General features: G+C 42.4%; 1 protein-coding gene across 1 annotated transcript in view; it reads left to right on the top strand.

Annotated features, from left to right (window-relative positions):
- Nucleotides 1-16,275, top strand: part of raver2 (ribonucleoprotein, PTB-binding 2) — a 43,237-nt gene that overhangs the window by 9,375 nt on the left and 17,587 nt on the right. Inside the window, exons 3-4 of the mRNA XM_037470193.2 lie at nt 10,738-11,045; nt 11,702-11,866. Coding sequence (XP_037326090.2) covers nt 10,738-11,045; nt 11,702-11,866 — 473 coding nt within the window. The remainder of the gene's footprint in view (nt 1-10,737; nt 11,046-11,701; nt 11,867-16,275) is intronic.

The raw sequence follows: 16,275 nt of genomic DNA, 5'->3' as shown, positions 1-16,275 counted from the left end.
CACCCTAATTAAATGAGAACAAAAGAGTGTGTGTGTGTGTGTGTGTGTGTCAGAATGAACTTGCTTGCTTGCCATTGAAACGGGTTGCACAGCATCTGGGCAGCATCACGCCAGCCGAGTGTTTACAGTCTGACTCACTCCTCTCCTTCCTCTCAGCCTCTTTTCTCTCTTTCACCCTTCCTGCCTCTCAAAGTCCTGCAACTTTAGAAAATATAAATATTCTCTCTGCGTGTTTGCAGCAGTGTGGCCAGTGAAGAAGCTGAAATGGCAAATTCCGAACGGTGAGCACAGTGTGAATTGTGTATCCATTGTATACGGAGATCCACACACTCGGGAATATTCTTACACTATTTCGACTTGGGGGAAGGAAAGTCAATATTTGTGAAATATAATTATGGCAAAAGTAAAATTGGGAGATTATGTTCTTCTGTTATTTTCTGGAATTTCTCCTTTGTTCATCTTGTTCCTTTCATGCCTCAAAGGCTTCTACTTGTATCTTTCTTTCACTGCTTCTCACCACTGAGGTATTTCTGAACATCCTTTTTTTTCGTTTAGTGGAGTCCTTGTTTAACTGTTATGGGATGGGGACGTTGTTGCTGATGAGTCTGTGAAGCAGGAAACCATCCCTGAAAAGCCCGACTTGACACCACAGAGAGCTTAGAGTGAATGTTATTCTTTGCTTCTTTTGCTCGCTCACACACATAAACACTCGTCTCTTTTGGCTGGAAACACCACTGATTGATTATGGGGAACAAGCCACTACTCGGGCCTCATATCAACACAAACTGTAAAGAGAGGAATCCCCTGTTGGTATTTAACAATAAGTTGTAATTGTGGAGTGCTACCACATTATTTATTTTCTTTATTGCTTCTTTGTGTCTTTACGTATCAACGACAGAACTTTTGTAGCATCTTTCTTTTTTTGACATAAAATCCAAAAATTACTTTTTTGGTGAAGAAATAAGCCACTTTTTTATTTATGATATGCACGGAAAACTTAGTAAGAAGGACTTTATTAATTAAATGAACTAGGACAATCTAAAACAGGTGGAACATAATAATTAGCTCATCTTGTGCATAGAAATAGCTTTAGCCCATCCATCTAATCTGCTCATCTATTTTGCAGTACATTACTGACTTAACGTTTTAGCTTAAAAAATGGATTGCCTCAAGATTTCAGTCCCTTTTCACTACTGAGGGTGGAAATATTGTCTTGCAATCAAGAGTACATCAGATTCATCAGATTCTTTCGTCAATGTTTCACGTTTCAGTTCTTGAAAGAAGCCATGCTCTGTCATTTAAAGGCAGAGCACAATTTGTATTGGTCAAATTGGCTTAAATGATTAAGGTTGTTTCATATCTCTTTCTGCTCTTGTTATTATCCCTTGGGTTCTGTAATAAACGCATGATCAAATAATAATACTATGAAGGAAGTGAAACACAAGGTTTCATTGTCCTTAGATTATTCTTTTTTTAATGTCTCAACGTTTGTGGAATTAATGTTTTATTAGAAAATAATCGTCCTAACGTGGGACTATTGTTTTTATTATTTTCATAACTTATAAATGGTCACAATCATCATCTAAATTACATAGTAATTTGTTGTTAATAAAAAAAAAAACTGCAAAATGATCTAGAAATGAGCCAATATAAAAGAGCCGAGCTCTCCCATCAAGGGGCTATGTATAAAAAAAAAATGGCGCAGCACTGAAGATGATTTATTGTGTGCACAGAGGTTGTTGTAATGGCTTTGAAATGCACACAAATCACCTGAGCTGAGGGGATCCCACGTAGACCCAAAAACAGTCGAGCCTGCAGCTGATATTCTGAACGCCAAGGCTGTCACTCGGGGGGGTGAGTGTCTGCGTGCTGGTTCTGAAGAGGTAACGTTAGTCTGTGCTGGGGGGTTCCAGCTGTCGGCTCTGTAGTAAGGGGGAGAAGGAAGGACATTTTCACTTGAGTGTTTATGTTTATGATGCAAGACACCGAAATTACTTCACGTACACAACCATGTATCAGAATTTATATACTATTATACTATTTATTGTCAGAATACTCTTAAATCATTGTACTTCCTAGTTCTTAGCATTTCAAGATGTCAATGCTTTGCTTTTACCTTTCACCTTTTTTTTCTTACATGAACTTAAATCATTTCAACCACCAACCACTGCTGCCTCTGGTTCAAAGTTTGGGCACTTGGGAGGGAGAGAAGTAAACGGCACGACCTTATTTGGCTCTGTTAAGACTTGTGTCACTTTCTGGGTCTTTGTTTTTATGACTCAGTTACTTTCCATCAGGTGAATGTAAAGGCTTCCCCTGGGATAGATGTGTTCATTACACTAAAGATGGTGCCTTCTAGGGACACATTAGTAATTGATCCTATGGTAATTATGTCACGTTACATATTGCTTTCCTCTGCTTTTGCTCTAATTGGAAAAAGATGTGCTGTGTAAAACTCTTAATAGTTGTGTTCTCACCGTTTGTGTTACTTAGCTAGCGGGACCTCTCTTGCCAACTGTCCTTCCGACCTTTGCTCTAATTGAAAAACACTGCTCAGAGAAGCTTTGGCATGCATCTGCACCTCATGACTGCATCAGCCCACTGAGCTGGACTTATTAGGCCATTCTGATGGGACTGTTTATGTGTGTGTGTGTGTGTGTGTGTGTGTGTAAAACCCCCTGTCTCCATTTACGGCTTTGCTCGGGGCTGTTGCTTCATGAGGATTTTCCTTAAACACCCACCCACTGAACACACACATACTGCATACATTCAAGTACCATCACCTCAGTTAATACTAAACACAAACAAAATATTTAGTTTTTCATGAACCAGACCCCTTTTTATTTTCTCTAATCTAATCTCCCATTCCGTACTTTTGCAACTTCTCGCTGCCTCTCAATCCCTTTTCCCCTCGCTTCCTTCTTTTCTTAAACCACCGCTTCACCATTAGAAAACTGCAGGGATGTTTTAAAAATGAAGCCTCCGTGATTATCTGTCCCCGTACGCACATCGCTCTCTCGGGGGGTTTCTGCATGAGATCTTGTTAGTGCAGCAGAGTCCAACTCTAGTGGTGTGCGATGATCGTTTTTAGTCTTCACATCTCGAATGATTCAACTCACCTGAGGCCTTTTAATAATTGACGTCTGTCACTAAATCCGCCGGCCCAAAAAAAATGTTTTATTTTCTTATTTTTCAATATAGATTTTAGATATTACATGATCCATTTCTACAGGCATTATTTTAAAATGACCCAAGGCAGTCTTCGTATTTAATCAACTTCTTATTCATAACCAGGGTGCAGTAGAAAATATGTTTAGCTTCACAATAAGTTTTTTATTCTGGAACAATTGTCAAAGATAAATGAGACGGTGAAAAATACAGGTGGGGAAACTGTAGTATTATGATGAATAGAATGAAAGTTTGAAGCTTGTTTTGGTTTGAGGTTTATTTTCTTGAGACCACAGACAACAAAAATCCCACACACGGGTATGTCGACAGTCACACCGATGTAACGTCCACACACACAATGTGCACCCGCAGTCCGTTAGGAATCTGCAGGCGTCGATCAACCAACTCGGCCACCCGCCAGCCAGCCACAGTGACCCGGGCCGCTTCCACATGAGCTCCACAGGTATGTGTGCTAATTTGACAGTGCTGCGGAACCCGGGGCTCTGGGGACACAATGGCGGTGGTTCATCATTGGGAATCCCGGCCCTTTTCAATGGAGGCCTTTTGTGTTCACGGCTGCACCGTCCAGCGATGAAGACAACGCGTGCTTCCAATGGAGCCCAGCGGCGTGTCGCTTTGTGTTTGGGTGAGACGCACAGAGCACAGGGTCAGTGGCCCTGCAGGGACACGCAAAGTAGCACCACACACCATGTGAACTGCCTCCATTGTGACTTTGCCACTGAAGCAGTTGTTCTTTTTCTCTGGTTGCGTTCACACCAATAAGCGATTCTCCTTGGCTTTCTTTCATCCGTCCCCACAAAGATAAATGCCGTTGTTTTGTTGTTGTTCTTTGGTAACGACGCCGCTGAATTGATTCAGCTTCGCTGCTGGGGGGTTTGACGTCTGGAAGGCAGCACTCGCACTGCTGTGTGACTGCTTTCTCGGCATCATCGGCCCTCAGACGCAGGGTCTGAGTAGCAAACGTATTCCAAAAACATAGGAATGGGTATTTTTTTTTTTTTTTGGATTAGTGTCACTTCTGCTAACGGAAGCAGAGACTCAAAGCAACTATTTCGCTTCTCCATTCTCCAGCCTGACAGCAGGCGAGTCCTTCTAATTGCTTCCTTGGACAGCAGCTTGTCACACTCTCCCCTCTTGCTTCTCCCTTTCCCCTCTTTTCTTTTCCTCCCTCTCTGTCATCATCCGTCCATCTGTCACCCTGTGAATCACTAAATGTAAATCAGCGTTGGCCTCGCCAACGTGATGGGGTTGTTATCTTTGTTCAAACTCAACACAACACACACACGCGCACACACACTCACACTGGGGTGCACACACCCGGTTACCCTGTAGCTGCGGCTGTTAGGTTGACTGACTATGTAAGTTTGTGATATTGTGTTTCACAAACTTCACCTTTATGTACGAGTTTATTTACAATTTTAAATCTGTCAGAGGTTGTTGGTGATCATTAGTAAATTAGGTGTCGGCTCATACTGACACGTGTCTTTGAACCTGCAGTTTTGTGATTTGTCTTCAAGCATTCACAATTTCACCGTTTTTTACTGTCTGAAAGTGTTTGGTGGCAAATTGATTCTTTAATCTGCAGACTGAGTAGCTGTTGTTCTGACATTTGTTTCCAATAGAAACGCTTTATTTGAATACAACATGAAGCTCGCAACATTGGATATGTTAAATGATGCAGCCATTTTTTCGCTTGTGAGATGATGAGGGACCAGAGTGGCGAGTGAACAATGGAACTGTGGGTGGGTGAGTGGGCGGCCGGATGAAGAGACGCTGAGTGGTGGATCCACACACAACAGCAGCCTCTTGTGCATCTCATCCCTCCATTTCTACATCCTTCTGTCCATCCACGTCAAACACCCACCCGCCTCTTTACTGTAACATTTTAAATACCACGGCTGATCATCATCAAACGAAATGACACATTTTGCAAAAAAAGAATTTGCCAGAAGATTATGAGAATCAAGTCACTACTTCTTAATGTTAATATCCTCTTTTTCTGGTTTGAACTGATTTCAGGATTTGGTTACATTTGACATCTACTACATTTATGTTTCTTTCTTGCTCCGGCCTCGTCCGTTTTATCCCTTTTTTATTATTTTACACAAAGGCTTATTTTACACAAAGGTTGTTTCCACGCAGAACAGAGAATTCATTTCCCGCAGCGACCAAAATTGACATCAGGTTTGAGAGTTTCTCTCGGGAGTTACAAGTTGATTTGAAATTTTTAAAGTCAGTTTTGACAACTTTGTAATTTAGGCTGGAAGGACGTGGCACTCCTCTTTTGATTGAACCCAAACCCCTGTGACATAGTGTAAGCTGCACATACCAGTAGAATGTATTTTTGATACCTCTTCTGAAGAAGATCAAGTCCAAGATTGAACCATTTTAAGTTTAATTGAGGCTGGAGGGGAAAAATAAATATTTTCAATGATGATTCAAATAAAAAAAATACATACATTGGTCTTTGACAGTGAAAGACTGTGATTGCAATATCAAATAATTCTAAATTTTGACTCTTGTCAAAGCAACCTGTCCACTTGTATGAGCAGCCACCAATGCCTGGAAGTCCTACCGGACCTGATCGGGAGCAATGAATGGTGCTTGTAGGCAGGTTCGGACCCGTCCAAATCACACCATCCACGACACTGATTCCAGTTGAGATGGTAGAAAAGGACCCCGGGCCAAAAACAGTGCTAAATGCAGTTGCAGTAGCCCATATTTCTTAAATAAGGATAATTCAAATCTATTGAGCTGAAAAAATAATTTAGCCTCAACGTGCATCCGAAGACTGCAGTGGAATTGGTGAGTGCGGTGACGGCAGGACTGGTGGGAGGACTGATTGATGGAAACAATGAAATAGACGGGAGAATGGGAGCAGAATCAAGAGGGGGAGGAAGAAGAAGAAGAAGAAGAAGAGGAGGTGATAATGGAGAGGAAGGAAAGGCCGATGTGTTAAAAGACAAAAGGCTCCAAGGATGAGAGGACCGCTCCAGAGAGCACCGGAGGATGAGAGGGGAGGATGCAGCGCGTCGGAAGTGTTTACTCACGTAGATGCTGCAGCCGAGAGCGACATAAAGCCTCAGAGACGTCAAAGAGGAAGATGCTCTATTGGTGCTACAGAAACAAGAGGCACAATCACAGCGGTTTCAAAGCTCAATTGCAATGCGTGTTTATCTTTGTGTCGATGATTGCTGTTGCCTTTTTACCGCGGATAGTTAAAGGCAACGAAGCGCCTTATCCTTTGTTTATTGTCTTGTTTTTGTACATTATTTGTGAAATGTTTTTTTTTTTTAGACCATGTACATTTTTGGGTAGTCTTAGAGATGAGGAAAGAGCAGCAGGCCCACAGAGAGCTCATCCTTCCCGGTCAGTCAGCCTTTGCTCAAACACGGATATTATTACTTTTTAGTTTAGGTTGAAATTGCCATGATGGTGTCATTTCTAAACCGTCCTCGGCTCATTACAAGCAAATGGATGACACTTGATTGTATGCAAGGGATGAAAGTATCATAAGAGATATTGGATAAGTCCCAGGCCTGTTGTAGTTTTTTTTTTTATGTTGCACTTGGATTAGAGTTTAGAATTCTACTTCAAGGGGGAAGGTCTCATAGAAAAAAATCTAGGTCTCTCCGGGTTCTAGCTAATTTATTGTAAGAAATGTGCCACAGATCAATAAGATGTTTAACCTGTTGATGCTATATCGGATGGAGTTCCAAATAGGTAACAAATTCAACAATTAAGAATTGGAGAGGACAGATTATTTTGCTCAAGGTTGGTTTCATGATAACTAAGATTGTCTTGTACAGATTTATAATACTGAACTATGACATTCCATGCATTATTTTGTGGGTTTGTTTACGTTAAATGTTCTAAATTTGGCTGACGTCCATGTTAACTTATAGTATACAACTTATGTTTGAGTTTTTAGAAAATATTTAATTACCAGTCATTACAATTAGGATGTTGTTAATAATAACTGTGATATGTCAGTCTGTCACTACCCCTTGTTAACATGCCCCATCTGTTAATTATTATTAGCACAGTACAGCTGTAAATGATGGAGAAATAACCCATTTAAAAGGACATCCTTGAATCCCTCGTATGGATTTCTGTCACGGTTTGGTTCTGCTTCCTGTTTTATTTTGTAGTTTCATGTCTCTTGTGTCCCTGGGTGAGCTTCACGTCCTGTGATTGCCTGATTGTTTGTGTCCAATCAGCTGCACCTCCCTGGTGTATTTAAGCCCTGTTTGCCTGTTGTCGCGTCATTGTCAAGTTGTGGTAAAAGGCTTCTTTTGGTTGATGGCTCAACCACAATAGCACTTAAGTGCAAAGTTTTTATTTTAGCCCGTGCAAAACAGTGCCACCGTTGTAAGGTGTAAATAGTCCAGAATATGCAAGAATATTCCAATAGACAGAAAATAGCAGCCTGCCTAGCCTGCTTTTAACCCTGTTATCCCCCCCCCTCCCCATGAGCTCACCTCTATTCCCTATTTCGCGGGACCTTAGTAGGGATACATGTTATTGTAACGTATTGTACAAAGCGATATCAAGCATATCAATAAAGCAATCGCATGTGGATTATCTGAATATCCTGATCTCTAAGTTAGTCCACGGAGTTTTTTTTCTTTCATCTTATGTCTCGGGGGCCGAGACGAAGCAGCGGGATCACTTTTCACACGGCGCTGTGCTGTGTTCCTGACTCCCCTGGTTTTAATTAGCTCTTTCAACGGGGAGCGTGGCGGCAGCATTGCAGCCTCCGAGGTGATTTCAGTTAAATGATTTCTCTTCTCTTTGCCTCTGCTCCTTCACAGGAACATGTAATCTGCATGTTCAAAGCGCAGAGACCCATAATTAAGACGTATGGGCTTTTCTACAATATCTTTTCATTTTACTTCTTCTTTTAGGACAAAGTTCAGTAGGAAACTCGCTTAACGGTTGCCACGCTGTGAATTTTTATTTTTCCTAAGATGTTTTCTCATCGTAGAGTTCTCCCCCATCACTGCCCCCCCCCCCCCCCCCCCCCCCCGGCTTACAGGCAGCACTTTGTAGAGCGAGTGAAAGAGAGAGAGAGAATGTCTGGATCATATTCTCCCCATTCTCTCTGTTGGGTAGCGTACTCAGTGGGTTAAACCAGATTAGGCTCTCATGTTGGTGTAAGAGCTCCATTACAGAGTGTGTGTGTCTGTGTGTGTGTGTGTGTGTGTGTGTGTGTGTGTGTCAGCGCGTTAGATGGGGTTAGAAGTCATTGATTTGGGTGGAGGTGGTATCTGAAGACAAGAAGCACATAGAAATGGAGATGGGGAAGTAGTGAGAGAGCGCAAAGGAATGACGGACAACAAGAGCAGGCCAAAAAGACAAAAATGGAGACCTTGATAGAGATACACAGAGGTGGGGATAGATTTCTAATATTTCCCATCCAAGGCTCCAGCGCTTATGAGTCATCGACTCCTGCATATATGTTATTATGCATTACTACTTTTCAGACAAAATAAATAAATAATTCCTCCGTTGAGGAACCGTTTGTTTTTACTGATTCGAGCTTTGACGTGGGATGAAAGGGGGGATGTTGGCGTGCAGGTCGTTGGGGTCGCACTGTGTTACAGATGTTTTTAAGCCACTGGCAGATCTCCTGTCTGCTCTGCATATGCACCAGAGTTCAGAGGAAGTTCTGCCAATATTGAACAAAAAATTGTTTCCACAACTGGATCTTGAGTCTGTTTTCAAGGAGAAATGCAAAAAAAAAAAAGCATTGGTGTTTGTGTGTGTGTGCAGCAACAGTAACCAAAGATTATAAATCATCAAGTCGTACCTCAATCGTTATTTTGGTTTCTGAAGGTCTTTTTTTTTTCATCTTGGCCACAGAGCATGTGCACTCCAACGCAGTGGACACAAACGCTTGAGCACACATTAATGCAGATTGAAGAAGTCTTGAATAGCTCAAAACATTTTGTGTATAGAATACATTTGCACACATGTATATATTTATTTTAACAGTTAAATGGTAGACTTGAATCATCTCTTGGATTTCGTTGGTTTCATAAAACGCATCTCAAACAACATGAATAATGTTTTAGTTGTTTAAATACACATCCACAGCAGTGGTACCTGATAGGTACCTGATGGGAGCTGGTGTGAACAATGGTTACATCCCAATTCACCACCTGCAGGAAATAGGGTTGAGAATAGCAGCAGGTTCGCTCTGATCTGATCAAACGTATTTAAGTACAACGGCCCAGGAGTTGTTTGGTCAGCGTGGAAAGTTGCCTTGTATATTTCCACTGTACTATGAATAATTATTCTTCTGATATTTCTTCCGAGATGTGATGTAATTCAGTTAAACATTGGTTTTGGGAGAAGTTGCTCATCACGATGCATTTTAACTTCATCGCCATGGTTACCATGTTTCTCAGCCTAAAAAATATTTTGTATTCATATGCGCGTCTGTTTTAACTGAACTCATGCCCATGTTTCATATTAATTCTGTTATAAAGCCTCTTGATCAGTTCCAGTGGGGCAGCAGAAACATTGTGCTTCATCTTTCCTTTTTACTACTCCCAGCTCTTATTGAAATCCATGATTTTTTTAATATAATTTAAACATTTAGTATTCTTACTTTTTCAGTATGCAATATTTGCAACACAATTCTCTTTAGTCCTTTATGCTATTCACAGTCGCACACATTAGGTTGTATTTACACGCTGCACAAACATTATTAACACCTCATTTCACAGTCCATGAATCCGTTTTTATTCAAGGCTGTTTAAGATTCAGTGTTATTCAGTGGAAACATAATAATGAAAATCAAAGCCTTGTCAATACTCTTACAGCATTTCGTAGACTTTTCTAATTTTGTCATCAGAAACCACATTTTTTGATTAGTGGGACTAAAATGAACATTCTTTAAAACACAGTGGACAGAGATGAAGTTCTGGAAAAACAGACGAGACTCAAAGTGATTGGAAGAGCGACGCTGTCTTATGCCTGTCATATTAATGAATATTATAACTGACATAAAAATGGTCTTTTGTTATAATTGCCCATAGATTTAGATTTCATAAGTATTATTGTTTCCCTGACACGTATGTCATTAGTCCAGGTGTTTATGTATGTGTGTCAGTGGATTCCCCCCCCCCCCCCCCCCCCCCCCCCACGTAGTGGCTCCTATTGGCTTTCTAGCTAATGTGTTGTCTTTCTCTCTGTGTGTCTGTCTGTCTTTATTACTGTCCGTCTGTCAATTTGGTTCTTTGTCCCCAAACTTTGATCCCCCCCCCCCTATTTTTTTTTTTTTGTCACTCTCATTCGGCCTGTCATTTATTTCCTTTGCTTTTCATGTGAGTCGTTTTTTTTTTGTTTTGTTGCATGCGTTTGGTCTCCACCCTGCATCTCCACATACTGTTTTTTTTTTAATGTATGTTTATGTCCGTCTGCGTCTCTCTCTTTGGGTTTGTCCTCGTCTCTCTGTGTGTGTGTGTGTGTGTGTGTGTGTGTGTGTGTGTGTCTTTTTTTCCTTCCCGTGGCCGTCTCCATAATGTCCCCCTCCTCCAGCTTTTGTGACATTGCTGAACGGGGACCAGGCTCAGGATGCCATCCGCTCCCTCCACCATAGCTCTGTCCGGGGACGCCTGATCAACGTCACGCTGCAGCCCACCGACTCCCTGCTCTGCCTCACCAACCTGCCCCACACCTTCACCGCGCAGCAGTTTGAGGAGCTGGTGCGCGCCTACGGGAACATCGAGCGCTCCTTCCTGGTGTACAGCGAGCTGACGGGCCACTCCAAAGGATACGGGTTTGTTGAATACATGAAGAAGGATTCTGCTTCACGGGCCCGTTCTGAGCTGCTGGGCCGACCGCTGGTATGTCGGGGCAGCTGTTAGAATGATCTCGTCCTCTTTGATTATTTCATGTGATTGCTTAATTTTTATCTGTAAGACGGAAAGACCTTTGGAGAAGAGGGTCTGTCTAAGAGCTCCTGTGAAAATCAGCATCAGGACTAAACTTTTGGCTACAGTATGACTGCAATCAGCTAACCTTCTTCCATCCTTTTTTTAGTCATTGGTCACATCCTCACTGTAGTTGCTTATTTACACAAAACTAAAAGGCTTAAACTTGTAAACAAAACCATAAAGAGATCAGTTGATCAAAATAAATTCTGGTTCTGCCGGATGAGTTTGGTTTGGTACAAAATATAAACACAGAATGATCTGAGGGTGGAAACGCTGAACAAAAAAACATCTCATCATCTCATTTCACTTACTGCAGTTAACGTATACATTTGACCAAAGATTGTCTGACCTCGCCTTTCTGATCGGCTCAATCAGTAAAGCAAAGCGGCTGATGAGCTTTAAAAATCAACACTTTCCAGCCAAGAGGATGAATGTATCATCACAAGTAAAGATATATTCCCCCTAACCCTTCTCCAAATAGGTAATGTAATGGGTGCTTATGCAGTGTAGGAGTGAAAGGCGCGTTCTGGGTGTTTAAAGTCTGATCTGCTGCTGTGGCTGTGCAGGACGATCGCTCGTTGATGGTGCAGTGGATGGACGTCAATCAGCTGAGCCAAGAGGAGAACCTGCACTCCAAGTGTCTGTGCATCAACCGGCTGCCGCTGGATCTCTGCGACTCTGAAGAACTCACCCAGCTCTTCTCGGACACCTACAAACCTGTCTTCTGCCAGGTGTGTGTGTGTGTGTGTGTGTGATCATAATAACGGTCTTGACAAAATTCCACGGGGGCTTTTAGTTTTCAGCTCCTCATAAGAATCATAACAGACGTTAGCGCTCATTGTTGCTCATGTTGAGGCAGACGCTCATAAAGGAAATGGTGATCATTGATTTGATCATTGGTCTGTTGAAACAGTCGAGCCTCCCCCTTCTTCCACACACACATGAATCAATCAAACCACCAGGTGAGATGCGCTGGTGTAAAAATCAGGGTTCAGGGTCTCCATTGGCCGATCGCCAAGCAACGGTTTCCATGGCGAGTCATGACACCAGCTCCACCCTTCCAACTCCCCCCCCCCCCCGCCGGTGCACTCTGCTGGGTTCCAGTTCAGCTGAGTTATAGACCACCCTGCCCCATTACGTCCCCCAGCACCCCCACGTTCCTATTTAGACATCACTCAATGGGTATTTGTCATCTGCTGCATTTCCAGGTTTAGCTCCACCTCTTTGCCCCCCCCCCTCCCACATAGAAATCAATACACCCACATCATCCTGGTCCCATGATGCTTTGTGGGTGTTTAGCTCATGTTGCTTCACCGTTGCAGAGCCAGCAGGCTTTGACCTATGGTTCAGCGTTGTTCTGTGTACGGTATGTGCTGCAAATATATGTTTGTGTTGGTGTGTTACTGCACTTCAGCAGATATACACCAGAAATACTTTAAAGAACACCGCTTGTGTAGAACAGGATGTTCTATAAAACAACACATTCAGGCATATAATAAAATTACAAGGTAGCATTCAAATGAGTCACCGGGGTATTGTTTTACCAGGCCTGTGTGGGAGAGTGCTGCACAGCCATTTTAATCATAACTGCTGTTTTGTATTCATTGGACACACCTTTGCCAGCTGGCCTGGTCTGATGCTCCATGGGACACTCCTATTGGGTAACAAGGTGTTAGTGGTGCTGAAGGTATAAACGTAACATCCCCGGTTTGATGAAAACCCTGCAAACCTTTTGTATGGTAGGACTCTTGCTCCTTTGTTTGCTGCAAATACATCTTTTTTTTTTTCTTTCTATTATTGCCTTATACTTGCTGGCGTCAAATGGCGTCTGTCATGCAGAAAACATATTCCTCCTCTGTGCACACAGACCTCAGCCATCTTGTTACTTTCTGTTCTGTGCGCGGTGCATTTAACCTGTGTCCTTGGCCCTGGGCGCTATAATTCTGCCGCCCACGCAAGGACCCTCCAGGCAGCACTTTAGTTTAAATCCTGATGGAGGGAGGAAAGGGGATAGAATGTCAACCATAATAGAGGGACAACCGGAAGGAGACGGTACGCAGCGATGGGAAGGAGAGGACAGCGCTGAGAATGTCAGACCTATTTGAGAGGAGATGGAGCGAGGGGGGAGAGGGCTGACGGTGTCACGGCTAATAGGGTGACTGATGGAGACGAAGGAAGGTGGAGAGCTGAAGGGAAACAGCGGTGGGAGGAAGTCCCACCATCCGTCCCATTAAAAGATTGTTTGCATATTGGATGATTTAAAAACGACCACGTCAAGAACACATGTGGTCAGTAATATACCAATATCTGTGAAAGGAAGAGAGTGTGCTGGCTGTTAAAGGGATGGAGATTCATGATAAACCACAGCATCCACAGACTGAGGTTCAGCCAAAGAGCTTCAGTTCAGCATGGCAGTCTGATGGCAACAGGTTTTAAATGACAAGCCCATTCAAAAGGCATCACAGAAGCCGGAGCTAAATGGATTTTGGGTTAATGAAACGATGCAGTGAAACAAAATGACGGAGGAATCATAGATATTTCTAGATGCTATTAAAAAATACTGGAGGATTATGCAACATTGATTAACTACCACACTGACGGTGCAGTTGAATTGTTTTAATTCAGAAACAAAAGAAAATGTTAATGATCTCAAGACTAATGGTTTCTTGATTGTTTTATCCCCCCACAGTTATCTTTCTATACAGTAGTCACACTTTCACAAACTCACTTTCATTCTTACACACAGAAAGAAGATCTGTGCAGTTTAACGGGTCTATGGCTGTGTTCACATGGACAACTAGCCATTCATGAGGATTAGCATCCGATTGGGAATATGAGGTTACCTGGTTACTGATGCGCCGCGATCTTTACAAAGAAACAAACCAGAGACGAGAGCGAGAGGAACAAAACACTGCACTGCAAATGCATTACCACTCCACCACATCATTATTTATCCCTGTCACAGCTGTGAGCACATTTTCTCTCTCGGTCTCTCTCACTACGGAGCACAGATACGCCACGCTCACAGCGGCCTTTACGTAGGACAAGGGCTCCATGGAGTGTGTCTCTGTTACATCACTTGAAGTTCTGAGAGACCGTAAAGTAATACGTCATGTATCAGTATCCCATTTCACAGCTGCATTTCTGGATTTCTCATAAACAACACAAGGGTCTCGGTATTGGTTTTTGAGATGGTTGTTTGCATGTACAGCCACAATAAACATTCACTAGCAGGTTATTTGTGTCCACGTAAAGGCACTTTCTGCACAGCAGGCTGTGACGGTGCTCTCGTGACCTCATCACTCAGTTCAGACAGTTGATGGGGCCGTTCAGACCCTTTAAGACACTCACACCAACCCTGCCGGGCCATCGGTCAGCATCTCTTAGCCGGGGACCGCGACTCGAGGTCAAGAGCTGTCAAGCACCCTGATAACTAGCTTAGCATCTTTGGTTTCTTTTTGGCTCGCCCACATACGCATAGATGCAGAGTTTGCTGTACAAAATGCATTGAGGGTGATTGCATTTTAGTTTTCGGTCTTTTGCAGAGTTCATGATTGAAAAATTGTCTCGTGTCATCAGTCACAGATTTTATTTTTAACGTGTAACCCCTGGGTTTTTATATCTCTATGAAATGATTTTCTATGGCCGGCTGTTCTAATGAGCGTATCAACTGAACTGCTTAATTGTGCTATAACTCAAGTTAGGCTACTTTGGCAGAAGTGTTTCATCGTGTTGTCAAAATCAGGGATGGAGAGTAGTCTCAAGAGTACAAGTCTTAACAAGAGTTAATGCCGTAGTATTTTTTTGTTGTGCTGGAAATGAACCTATGCTACAAGCTACAAGAGTTAGCTTGCATGTACCATACTGTACATATACTGACATTCCACACAGTGGAAGGCTAATAACAGCTCTTTAGAAAATGTCAAAATCCTAGTCATGACACACCTATTTCTCATACTTAAACGGTCAATTTAATTGAATTAGTCTTAAGGTTTTCTAGATCATACCTTGAGGACAAGGCGAAGTAAATAATGTCAACTTTCCATACATACAGCTTTTAAAATTTCACACAGTGCTGGTGGAAGATGAAAAACACTCATTGACCTCTTTTTTTGCACTACACTCATGAACCCAAATAAAAGCAGTCATATGCAAAGCTCCTATACACTGCACACATGCATACTTGTTTCTGCAGATCAAAATAATGATTTGATATAGGTTGTCTTATAAAGATTTCAGTGGTGATACACTGACTCCGTCTTCACATTATTGCTCGCGCATTAACGCAACACTCATAGTTTATGGTACCCTAAATGCTATCTGCACGTAATCCAATTTAAATCCAATTTTATATATCATTTTGTGTCCAGACTTGGGTGCACAAAAAATGATTAGCATGTTTTTCTTTGTTTTCCCGCCTGTCTTTTCCTGCTCGTATCCTCTCACTCTCTTCACTTATCGGTCCCGTCATCAATCACCGATGTTTTTCTCCTATCCTCCTCCTTTCTCTCCTTAGCTCGCTCCTCAACCTCACACTCTCTCCTCCTTCCATCCGTCGAAGGTGGTTCAGGTCATTCCCATACAGTTTGCTTAATGTATGCTGATTAAAATCGACCTACTGCTCAGCGCATTGATCAGTGTTTATTCCTCGTTCCCTCCATTCGTTCAGACCGGAGGGAACAGCAGACGAATGGAGGGAGGAGGTGGAGGGTGGAGGGAGGAGGTGGGGGGAGGAGGTGGAGGCAGGAAGTGGAGGGCCACTTGATTGAGCACTGATGGAAGCACGCTTCCGCTCTCGGGCGGAGAAAGTACAAATACATTTGTCCCCCACTGATTCGTAATCCGTCCATTTTTTACAATTTTTACGTGCTGTGTGATTGTTTTATGTTTAATTGCAATCAAAAAATCCTCTGAAACTTCTGTAAATAAAACTATTCAATCGTCATTATGGAAAAATATAAAAAGTCCAGTGGTACTTACTGTGATAGGTAGAATATATTGGGATTGTAGGCTGATTGAACAAAACATGTACATTAGATTGCAGATATTATTACACTTGTGATCTTACTAAATGCGCCATTTATCAGTTGAAAAAAAAAAAAACGTAATGCTTCTTGGATAAAACTGGTTCTAAATCCCA

Source organism: Pungitius pungitius, chromosome 7, assembly GCF_949316345.1.
Source record: "Pungitius pungitius chromosome 7, fPunPun2.1, whole genome shotgun sequence".
Taxonomy (NCBI): Eukaryota; Metazoa; Chordata; class Actinopteri; order Perciformes; family Gasterosteidae; genus Pungitius; species Pungitius pungitius.
The sequence above is the reverse complement of the archived record's forward strand: the minus strand, read 5'-3'. Positions and strand labels throughout refer to the sequence as shown.